General features: G+C 44.9%; 1 protein-coding gene across 2 annotated transcripts; it reads left to right on the top strand.

Annotated features, from left to right (window-relative positions):
- The first annotated feature begins 19 nt into the window (after positions 1 to 19).
- On the top strand, positions 20 to 11,140 carry LOC117136780 (ALK tyrosine kinase receptor). Of its 2 annotated transcripts, none has more exons than XM_033297830.1 (9): positions 20 to 269; positions 5,045 to 6,085; positions 6,184 to 6,877; positions 6,944 to 7,436; positions 7,503 to 7,690; positions 7,757 to 7,934; positions 8,002 to 9,035; positions 9,093 to 9,300; positions 9,366 to 11,140. In XM_033297830.1, the coding sequence occupies exons 2-9, from the start codon at positions 5,291 to 5,293 to the stop codon at positions 10,879 to 10,881; spliced, it is 5,106 nt and encodes a 1,701-aa protein (XP_033153721.1). In that variant the 5' UTR covers positions 20 to 269; positions 5,045 to 5,290; the 3' UTR covers positions 10,882 to 11,140. The 2 variants fall into 2 exon arrangements, with proteins under 2 accessions (XP_033153721.1, XP_033153722.1); XM_033297831.1 differs by lacking the exon at positions 20 to 269 and adding an exon at positions 2,191 to 2,261.
- The last annotated feature ends 624 nt before the right edge of the window (positions 11,141 to 11,764 follow it).

Below are 11,764 nucleotides of genomic sequence, written 5' to 3'. Positions count from 1 at the left end.
CGATCTCAGCCGCCTGCTGGTATTCAGTATTCATCGAACAGTCGCATCTCTCAGTCGCCCAGCGGATGTTGCAGCACAGGAACTACACAGATATTCACGCGATTCCATAGAGAAACTGAAAGCGAAATCCGTGGTATCCGCAAGATACACGCTCGTGTGCGCAGCTTTAAGTGAATATAATTGAAGACCAAGTGATATAAATAGTTGGATAAACTCTTTCTTCAGCCGCGACACGTGCCGGTCACACTTTTCCCCTTTCGAAGAACTGAGTGAGTTTTACCCCTTAAAAATCGAAAAACTATTTTTAAATATATATATATTATGGTGAAGTGCATCTGCTAGATGCAAACTGCGAATACTGAATATTTTATGTGCCAATTTACGCATCCCTAAACATTTTACGGGCCCGTTTGCTTTGGCAAAATAAGGAAAACATCAACGAATGGCAATTATATTTTTATAAATGATAGAAGGAAACCTACTCGGCTGTGCTTATGAACAAATAATATTTAGTTCAAGATGTTGTGTATATTTGATTTACTTGATTCTTTGGCACAATATAGACTTTTTACCGCCGTTTTCGGACTAAATTTAAAATTCAACACGCTCGTAGTCGTCAAAGTTGATGCTGAGTTTTCATCTGATCATGCCCGCTTTTCTTCTCTCTTCTCTCGATTGCTTTTTGTTGTCTGCGATTTCCTACAGCTGCCGACGACACTTATAAATATATTTGCATATATTAGCGTGTTCTACAGATATACGTATGTACATATATCTGCACATGTACACTTATCTGCGCGATTCTATATTAATTTTCGCTTACTTGTCGCTATGTCTGTGTTGCCCATTTCCGTTTGTTGTCGTCATTAATTGATGTTGTTTATGCCAAATAAAAATATTATTTCTGCAAAAGAAAATACGGTTTTGTATTAGCGAATTTTCTTAGAAATATGTTGTATATGAAACATTATGTTGGTACTTGCTTTAATACTTAAATATTTATACCACTCCAGTTTATAAAACACTAATTAGTGTTTATACAATGAACATTTATTATATGATTCCGATTTCTTTCAAACATCTACGAGTCTTATGTACACAAGTTTTTAAACGACCCCAAAGACCCTTCAATATTCAGCGAGTAACCATTTGACCTTTCCTCATGCATCATGATTTCATTTACAAATTACCATTGAAAAGCAGAAAATTCAATTATGTTCCCGCGAAGTGCAAGTCTGGCCGTTGGAAACCTGGCCAATGGCACCTGTTGGTGGCGAGGCAAACGCACCTTGCGTTAAGACCAGGCTTACTTAAATTACAAGTGTCCGGCTTATAAGCCAGCACTTCACAATCTCCGAGGGGCGAAACAGGACCAAGATAAATGCATTTGTGTCGCATCCGTGACTCTGATTAGGTGATATTACATCGCCGGACGAAGGAGACGCAGGAGGCGCAGGATGGGGTCCTTAATGCACTGCAAATTGAAAGAGGAAACGCAGCTAGGACTGAAACTGACGCACAAGCAGGCACATCGGCCCCCTCGGAAAGGGGGGGTTCGCCACTGCAGCGGCTGATGGAGCTAAATTCAATTTCCAGTAGTTTGCATTAATTTCCCGGCTTATGCCGACCGCCAGAGTGCGCCACTGTCGCAGCCATTCCCCCCTTTCCCTTTCCATCACATTTTTCTCACTTTCACATGCAATCTGAAACAGCAACAGCTTTCGCTGGCTGAAATGTGGGGAGAACGAGTGAGCTCTGTGGAAAATCCAGCGAGTCGGAGAAGAAATTTCCTCAATTTCCAAACGCATCTGTAACTGTGCGCTCGTGTATCCTGTGGCTCGATTTCAGGCGCAGGATATTCGTTTAGCCACCGACGCGAGATGCCGATGCCGATGCCTAGGATGCTGGCCGGGCTTTAACGAATTTCCCCACATTTCAGTCTTCGTTTGCCGAGCGTCGTGCGCGCAAGTATCCCTCAGAAACGCGGATAGACGGCCTCCAAAAAACAACAAGATATACCCAAAAAAAACAAGATAAATCTGAAGAAAAACAATATATGTAGTACCACCAACAACAGTGCTAGAAAAGTTAATACTACAAAAGGGAGCAAACACAAGCAGCAGCAAATGAAAAAGAAAAGGAAACGTGAAAAGTGTAGCTGAAAACTTCATTTTCTTCAAATAAAAACCATATTTTTCCCCGAACGATACATAATTTAAGAGAAGCAGAGCTTCAGAAAATTTTGGAAGAGCCACAAATCTGTGCGTAATGGTAAAAGTGATTACATATTCGAAATTGAAAAGCGAAATCATTGCTTTCAATTTGAAATAATGATGAGCAGTGAAAAAATCGAATGAAAAATTTGTTGAGCTGCAGGAAAAATTTCGTTACTTCCAAGCTTGAATGCGCGTGTGTGTGTGTGTGTGTGGTGTGTTTTTTTGTGTAGTATCTTTTGTGCGCCTCGGCTGCTCTGTATCTGTGAGATACGCAAAACAATTTGTCTGCGCCATTAGTAGCGAAGAGTGTCCTATGTGTGTGTGTATCCTGCGCAGTCAACGATACCGAGGCTGCGTCTCGCATCCTGGCAAATCCTTGCCACCATCGCCATCTAAATTGGAGTCGGGCACAGAGGGCAGCGCAATATTTGCGACGTTGACGCAGCCCCCACTCGCTCCTTCTAATGTAGTTGTTGTTGTTGTTGCTGGTCCTGCTCCTATGGCGGCAATGTGTGTGTATCTGCAAAATACGAAATACAGACCAAGGATACTGTCCATGTGCTAGCGCTCTTTTGTTGCTTCACTTCGAAATTCGGACTATATTATTGTGGCTTCCATTTAATTTTCTTTTTATTATTTCTGGAAAACTTCGGTTGAGAACACAATAACATTTTTATTATTTCCTTTACTGGAGTCGAGTAATATCTGTATTAATTCGGGTAATAACTCAATGTGCACCTACACTGAAATAACATAATATTAGATATTTTACAATGTTTTATATAAGAATATTTTTTGATTACCAAAACTCTTATATAAAGTTTACCTTATAAGTATAATTCAAACTTAAAGAATTACCCTCTTAGATAAAATATGCAAGCTCTTTATATTTAGTTACATTAAAATCAAAGATTAGACCGAGTGTAGTATCCGGCACTAAAAAGTTATGACAGACTTCAGACTTCTTACCTTATTTAAATCAACATTTATAACGTTTATAACTCAAAATTTGTTCAAAATGTTGGCCCAATATATAGTTTAAACTTGATCTTTATTATAGGTACATACATATATCTATTTGGTGCTTGCCCAATTATACTCCAGATGACAAAATTCCCGCAAATTCTAGTTTTCGAGTGGGCTTCGCTCAGCATCGTAACCCCCGTAACTCTGCCACTTGTCCGTGTCTTGAACTTTTGCCTCAACTCGAGTTGGCTTCCTGTTGAAACGGTGGCAGGGGAAGGTCCTTTTTCATGTGTAGTTTCAGCTAGTTGGCTTACCGCTTTCCCGCTTTACCGTTACTCGCAGGACTTTCAGCTTCAGTTGCGTTTCCGTTTTCTGCACTCGCTGCACATCTCCAAAGAGAGTGGATGGGGGGTGGAAGCCATCGAGCTCTCGCTACTTTACGATTTTCGTTTTTTTTTGCTTTTTACGAGGCGTGTTTTGGCTCTCTTTGAGCGTGTATTTACAATTCTGTTTTGTTGTTGTTTTCGCGACAGCCATTTTGTATTGCATACTTTGCGTACTATGAAGTTACACACACACATACCAAGAAACTTTCTTTTTATTTGTGTGGAAAATTTCCCGACTTTTTCGCTTTCCCAATATGGAATATATATATTTGCCTTATTTCTCGTGGTCTTCGCTTGGCCAAAATAATAGAAAATGCGAAAAAACGAAAGGCTAGTCAGCCACAACAATATCACTTTCTTTCATCTCCCTATCTCTTCCTCTCTTACACATTAGCATCTCTCTTTTTTTCCTTTTACTCGCTGGTATACTTATAAAGATATTTGAAATTAAAGGAAATTAGAAAGACAAATTTAAGCTACAAAATCAAACAAAATGAATGCAAGTGAAATAAATCATAAAAAGAAAATGTGGCTAAATAGCATTATGTCTGTGTGTTTGTGGAAAAGCGAAATGTTAAAAGTGATTTTGTATGACGCCCCTTTAGCAGATGAAAATGTCTGGGTCTATACAGCGAGGTAGATTGATTCGCTCAGGAATAGAAATAATTCTGAGAAAATCCATTTGGATATGTGGGTTTAGGCAATTGAAGGTATATGGATGTAGAGAAATTGTAATTCAGGCTGCTGGCAACATTTTAAAATCACAACAGCAATCTGTAAACCAATTATTTCGTTCAAATAAATCAGACAACTAAAAAAACGACTTTCGAACCCCGAACAATAAGCCAATTTATACAATAATCGAATACTTTTCCATTAAATTTTGAGTGAAATGAATATTATCTGCCACATAAGAAAAATTATACTTTGGCTTAAGTACCACGCCAATTCCGCGAATCCATTACAACGAATTTCCCAAGCACTTTGGCAAAATCAAGCGGCACAACAATACACGCAAAATGTACTAGAAAGCCAACTAGAGCAAAGTTAATTGAATACCGCAATCGGCATGTGCACTTGGGCCAACAGATTGCATATACTTCAAATTTCGCCAGGTAATCAGAGGGCCTGCCATCGATTGGTTCCTTTTAGCCAGAGGGAAAATTCGTTTTTCCACGAAAAACACATTTTCACATGGTGGCTTCCCTATTGGATTTTAGGGCCTTGGGCTTCTATTGTCAAAATGTTTGCCTGCAGGGGGCAGCACTTTCATTGATCCGTCGCCAGGACGAGGGGTTCGTGTGCTGGTCCTTTGAAAGAGCACGCATGTGGATGTGTGGGTTGGCCAAATCCTAAAACCCCGTGCATTATGAAATGTCATTACGTGGGCTGCTTTATCTCTGCTCAAAAGTCAAAAGTCAATTAGGGTTGATTAATTGTACATTTTAGTTAACAAATTTCACATTTTATCGACAGAATCACGACAGAGGAGGCAATTAATTAGGACGAGAGGAAATACCCACCTTTGGGTGAAGGGTTTTTAGCAATGAGCTGTCTGCACTTGAAGAACTTCAAATGCGCCAAGTGGTCGCAATCTTTATCGAGGAGTTAAGCAGCGGAATATCATACCATAAAAACGAATCATACATTTAAAGGGATTTCTCGGAAAGAATTCTTTACCCAACTTCTGTAAAAAGTCGTTTAAAAGGAGTGGCTTCAAATATGCCACAGCTTAGGCAGCTGGTGGTGGTCCTGGCCATCCTGTCCCTTCTGGTGGATCCCTCGTTCGCCCAGCGGCCGCTGATCATGAACCACACCTTCAGCTCCCTGCCGATGTCCCAGCATCCCAGTTTCAACAGCTGGCCAAGTGCATCCGGGGGAAAGCAACTGCGCAATGGCAGGCTCCATGAGCAGCCTTTGCCCCTGCCACAACCCACTTTGCCGGTGGCCACACAGTACGAGGACTACGAGGCGGCACCACCAGGATCGCGAAGGGATAACAAACGGCGACTGGCTCAGATGGCCCAACGGCCAGGCAGCGGAAATGGCGGGCGGCGAGGCATGGAGTCCCTTCGAAAGGAGCTTATGAATCCATCGGTTGGTGGTCCGGGCGGAGGTATTTCCGGCGGAGGAGCCGGCTATCCTTCGTACTCCGCGACCTCTTCCATTGGACGAATAGATGGCCTGGGTCAGGGCCTTGGATCTGCGGATCGGTACGGAGCGATATACGACCAGCTGAGGCAACCCAGTGGAATGGCTGCCATGACAGCCGGTCCCCTTGGAGGACCCTACTCGACAAGGTTCCCTCCTTTGTACGCCGGTGTGGACGACCAGCCCAAGCGCTCAAATCGGAAGAACTCAATCAGCGAGCTCTACAAGCTGAAGAAAGCCCTCAATCAGGCGGATGAACCTGCTGGCGGGGTGACGCATGGAAACTTTGAAGGAGATCCACAGCCCTCGTCGGCGGATCCACTGCAAGAAATCAAGGATCGTATACGAGATACATCACCAAATGCGGTGAGTTATTTTAAATAAGTTTTTAGCTGAGATAGCTTTTATCTGATAGCTATAATTTATGAATAGTACTGACCAATGCATTCTGTTTTGATTTTTAGAACACCTATGCTCCCCACACGGATGCCACACCGTCATCAGAGTACGAGTACGAACTTGGCGTAAAGTGCAACTTCGAGACCCCGTGCAGCTGGACCTGGGGAAACTATTCGGATGGCTTCCAAGTTATAACTGGCACGGAATTGTCGAAGAGGAATCTCACAGGATTACTGCCAGGTCCTGCAGCCGATAGTATCGACGATGCGAACGGGCACTTCCTGTACGCCCGCGTGAACCCGTCTTCAAGACCCTTGAATCTCACCTCGCCGGAGTTCAGCACCACGATGGAGAAGTGCTTTTTAGAGGTCTACATGCACCAGAGCGACATGAGTCACGGACTTTCACGGGTGGTGGTGGAACTACTCCACACGGCGGAGAGCAGTTGGGTTCCGGCCGAGATTCTGGGCGATAATGTGCGCCAATGGACTAGGAAGGTATATCGCCTGGGTCGCGTTTCGCGCGATTTCCGCATCGTTTTCGAGGTGGTTCCCGATCTGAGAGTAGGCCAGAAGGGTCATGTGGCGTTGGACAACCTACGCATGGTTAACTGTTTTCCCGAGGGTACAAAGTCGGAGAAGTGCAGCACCTCGCAGGTGAAGTGCACCTCCAGCAAGGTGCCCGTGTGCATCCATCTACCACGAATCTGCGACATTACCAGGGACTGTGATGAGGCGGAGGACGAGCAGCAGTCATGTGGTACGTAAAAATGATTACTAATACATAAAATTATATATAAAAGTCATTGCCTTGGATATATTTCAGATAAAATACCCTATGGTGGTCGTTGTGACTTCGAGGATGACTGGTGCGGTTGGCGGGACTCGGGAAAGACCACGCTCACGTGGTCAAGGCATACGGGATCATCTCCCACCCACGATACGGGACCGGATGGGGATCACACAATGCAGCACCTGCAGAACAACACTAGTGGATACTATATGCTGGTCAATATGAATCAGCATATGAACAACTCGGAAAAGAATTCCATTATTGGATTTGCCAGCAATGCGATCATGGTTAGCAAGACCTTCAATCCGCCGCCATCGGTGCATGGAAACCCGGACTCTCCCTATCGTAACTCGTGTGTTGTGAGGTTTTTCATCCACCAATTCGGCAAGAATCCGGGCAGTATCAATCTCTCCGTGGTGGAGATGAAGGAAAAGGAGAACATCACCACCACACTGTGGTGGAGCACTAAAAACCAGGGCAGTGATTGGATGAGAGCGGAATATGTACTGCCTAACATAACGTCCAAGTAAGTGTCATAATCCAAATCACATTTTAGAACTGAGTTAATCAATTTATTGTCAAACTTCTTTAGATACTATCTTCAGTTTGAAGCTCGCATGGGCATGAGAATCTACTCAGATGTGGCTGTGGACGACTTCTCACTGAGTCCCGAATGTTTTGGCCTCAATATACCAGAAGATCATTTAGGTGGCTATAACTACTGGGATGTCCGACAGAATCTAAAGAGTCCAACCTATAAAGACTTTGAATATACCAACTGTAAGTTGAGAATTCAGATACCAATTGATGAGAAGTTTCAAATGAAATGTACACCCCTCTTTTCAGATCTTGAGTTAACCAGCTGTGACACTCGTGGCATGATAGGACCTTCCCAGGCGCAATGTGAAGCTGCCTACAGGGAGCAAAATAAAACGCATGTACTGCGGGAAGTCCATGTGGTTGAGGACCAGAGCAGCTATAAGGGCATGCAGAAGTGGAAGGTACCCCACGAAGGACACTACACGTAAGCATAGCTCATTGTTAAATTCTCACCTTTATCCTAAATCTAATGTAACGCATTCCTTTTGCAGAATCATTGCCAAAGGCGCCAGTGGAGGACTGGGTTCGGGTGGCGTAGGCAGCTCTCGAGGATCTGTGGCTGTGGCCATTCTGGAACTGCACAAGCATGAGGAACTATATTTCCTCGTGGGTCAGCAGGGCGAGAACGCCTGCATCAAGTCCATGGGAGTTCTGAAGGAAGCTGGTTGCGGCACCGATCACGATTTGGACTTAGCCCAATATAGCTTCCGTTCCAAACAGGATATGGTCAAGAATATCTATATCGAAAATGGTGCCGGCGGCGGTGGTGGTGGCTCCTACGTGTTCCTCCTCAATCAGGCCAAAAACGAGGCAGTCCCTCTTCTGGTAGCTGGCGGTGGAGGAGGTCTGGGAATAGGCCAATACATAGACGAGGACTTCCAGCATGGGCAAAAGGCGAAGCCCCTTCAGGCTCCAGAAAGTGGACAGATCAACGGAGAGCCCTTGAATAAAAAGACAGCTGGTCCAGGTGGTGGATGGAGAGCTAAAGAGGACCAGGCCCTGAGTCCCACCTATGGAGCTGCCCTTCTCCAGGGCGGTCGAGGTGGCCACTCCTGTTATGTGGAACTGGCGGACAATGGAACTTCTGTTCACAGACATGGCCAAGGCGGATTTGGTGGTGGCGGAGGTGGCTGCAATACTGGAGGAGGCGGTGGCGGCTACGCTGGCGGAGATGTCTACCTCACCGAGTCGAATGGAGAGGGTGGAAGTTCGTACATCAGCCCCAGTCGAAGTCTCCGGGAAATTAGTGAAATACATGCCGGAGCCAGCAGTGGACCAGGTGCCATCATCATTATTCCAGCGATTGAGGGCTGTGGATGCGACTATAGGTGCGTGGCCTTGGATGAGTTCCGATCGAAGGTGCGGTGCATCTGCCCGGATGGCTGGAGCTTAAAACGGGACAATCACACCGCCTGCGAGATCCGCGAGGAGGCGGGCAAGTCCTCCTTCCAGTATCTCGTTTCCATCCTAATGATCTCGCTTGCCGTGCTCTTCATCTGCATAGCTGCGCTCATCTTTATGCTATGTAAGTATTCAAGAAATTCTGTTTTCTGAATGGAAATTATATTATTTTTTACATCAGATAATCGCTACCAACGGAAGAAACAATCGAAGAAGCGCCACAAGATGCTCGTGGAGCAGGATCTTCAACTTACCCGTTTGCGCAACAATATCGACGACTCCAATCTGAACAACTTCAACCCCAACTATGGATGCGATGGCATTCTCAATGGTCACATTGATGTCAACAGTTTGCCCCAGGTGGCACGCGATAGTCTGCAATTGGTCAAGTGAGTAACTTAATCTAATAAATAACCAAATGTGATCTACAAATGTGATTCAATTTCATTTGCAGTGCCCTGGGCAAAGGTGCTTTCGGAGAGGTATATATGGCATTATATCGCCATCGAGACGGAGATGCTGTGGAAATGGGCGTGGCAGTGAAAACACTGAGGGAAGATCCCAAGCGGGAAAAGGAGGAGGATTTCCTGAAGGAGGCGGCCATAATGGCCAAGTTTAATCATCCGAACATGGTCCATTTAATAGGAGTCTGCTTTGACCGTCAACCGTACTATATTGTGCTGGAACTCCTTGCTGGAGGGGATCTACAGAAGTTTTTGAGAGAAAACAGGAATACTCCAGAGCGTCCCTCCCTCTTGACCATGAAGGACCTGCTTTTCTGTGCCCTCGACGTGGCCAAAGGATGCCGTTACATGGAGAGTAAACGCTTCATCCATCGGGATATCGCCGCCAGAAACTGTCTGCTGAGCAGTAAGGGTCCTGGTCGCGTTGTGAAAATCGCCGATTTTGGCATGTCCCGGGATATCTACCGATCGGACTACTATCGCAAGGGAGGCAAGGCTATGCTACCCATCAAATGGATGCCGCCGGAAGCCTTCCTCGATGGCATATTCACCTCGAAGACAGATGTCTGGTCCTTTGGCATTCTCCTGTGGGAAGTCTTCAGTCTGGGTCGTTCACCATATCCCGGCCAGCATAACACCCAGGTAATGGAGCTGGTGGTGCGTGGCGGTCGATTGGGATCGCCCACCGAATGTCCCGTCTCCATATACAAGGTTATGGCCGACTGCTGGAATCCCACGCCCGAGGATCGGCCCACATTCATTACCTTGCTGGAGCATTTGACAGCCTGCACCCAGGATGCCAGCATAATGAACGCTCCTCTGCCCAATATTCTGGGACCCACAGCCTCCGAACGGGACGACACAGTCATCCGGCCGCCCAATGGCGAAGAGTTCTGTTTGGCGGTGCCGGATTACCTGGTACCTTTGCCACCCGGCGGCAGCAACAATCCATCGGTGGCCAGTGGTTCGGGCTACGTGCCCGAATTGCAACGCCAGCAGATGAGCTCCTGCACTCCGCCGGCGGTCACATCTCCCGCCGCACCACATCCAAGACCGGTGGAGAATATCGCACCGACCAGCGGAGATTGCTGGGAGACGTCATTTATACTACCGAACTCGAAGGTGGAACCACCAGTGGCTGGAAGTGGCCACGATGTTCCATTGGCCGGCGGCGAGGAGGCCAAACTGATCAGCTTGGACACACCACAGCCCACACCAACGACCATCCAGCCACCGCTGTCCTTCGCCTCCCAGCTGGATGGCATCACGTTGGATCCCTCGGCACTGACCAAGAGTTTGCCCAACGGAAATGCCAAGCAGTCGTATGCCAATGTTCAGGTGAAAAGCGAAGCCGAGGCCAAGGTCATCAATGGGGTGGTTGGCAATGGAACGGTGATGAACGGGGACGTCTCGACGGGATCGGGTGGTGCCGATTCACCTTTCACCATTCAGGGTTACGCGGAGCGATATAAGGACAACAACAATCATTCCGAAATCAGTTGTTAAAAGCACTCGAAAGTTTGGTACATCAAGAACATAAATCATTTGGATTTCAAAACAGAAGAGAGCCGTATCGTATATTTTATAAAGATTTTTAAAATCTTTATAAAAAGCGAAACGGTGTAAGTCAAATCTAAACTTCTGGGTAAGATTACTGATTTTAGAACACTTCGCGATCCCCAAAAATTCGTCTTGTGTTGGAGCAATCACAATTTGCTGGCGCCTCACTGGCGCATTAAATAAATTTACTCTCGAATCACAAAGAGAAAAAAAGAAAATTGAGATAACAAAAAACGAGTGAGAACTTCTCAAAAAAATTGTATTGTATTTTAATCTTAAATTTGTATTGCGTAGAATGAAAAACCAACGTCGGACTACAAAAAAAACTGCAACTAACACGTAAACTTAGTTGGAATATATGTATAGTTTAGTTTTTTACCAAATATTAGTTTTGCAAGAAACAAAAAAATTTACGGAAGTTACACATTTTGTGAGAGGTTGTATATATTAATTGTATCTAAGTTTTACAATTACCCATAATTTAAATTAACTATTTTTTGTACCTTTAGTTACCATACCCTTCGTTAACGTTTTAAGCTGATGACTGAAATGCCAAACAATATTCCTAAAGTAAAAAAGAAAGTGCGAAACGTTAGCTTATTTTTAAAACGCAGTCCAGAATCGGGAACCAAGATGCCAACTCAAAGTAGTTCAAAGTGTCAAAGCTGCTCATTTAAAGTTCGCAATAATACCACAAATGTAGTCAAACAGATATGCCAACACATATGTTTTTAACATAGGATATTTTTTAATTTAGGATTCTCGATTCCCGTATTGTTTACTCCGAACAAATTACATTTAGTGTAAATAACAAGCTTCCGTCGTAGCG

This window comes from Drosophila mauritiana, chromosome 2R (genome assembly GCF_004382145.1).
Source record: "Drosophila mauritiana strain mau12 chromosome 2R, ASM438214v1, whole genome shotgun sequence".
In the NCBI taxonomy this organism is placed as follows: Eukaryota; Metazoa; Arthropoda; class Insecta; order Diptera; family Drosophilidae; genus Drosophila; species Drosophila mauritiana.
This window is presented reverse-complemented; position numbering and strand designations above follow the sequence as displayed.

What these genes read in the sequence shown, in the direction of transcription:
- LOC117136780 (XM_033297830.1), top strand. Translation starts at nt 5,291, where the DNA reads ATGCCACAGCTTAGGCAGCTGGTGGTGGTCCTGGCCATCCTGTCCCTT. An exon ending in GGACGAGCAGCAGTCATGTG is followed by an intron (nt 6,878 to 6,943) that starts GTACGTAAAAAT and finishes GATATATTTCAG; the next exon opens with ATAAAATACCCTATGGTGGT. An exon ending in AGACTTTGAATATACCAACT is followed by an intron (nt 7,691 to 7,756) that starts GTAAGTTGAGAA and finishes CCCTCTTTTCAG; the next exon opens with ATCTTGAGTTAACCAGCTGT.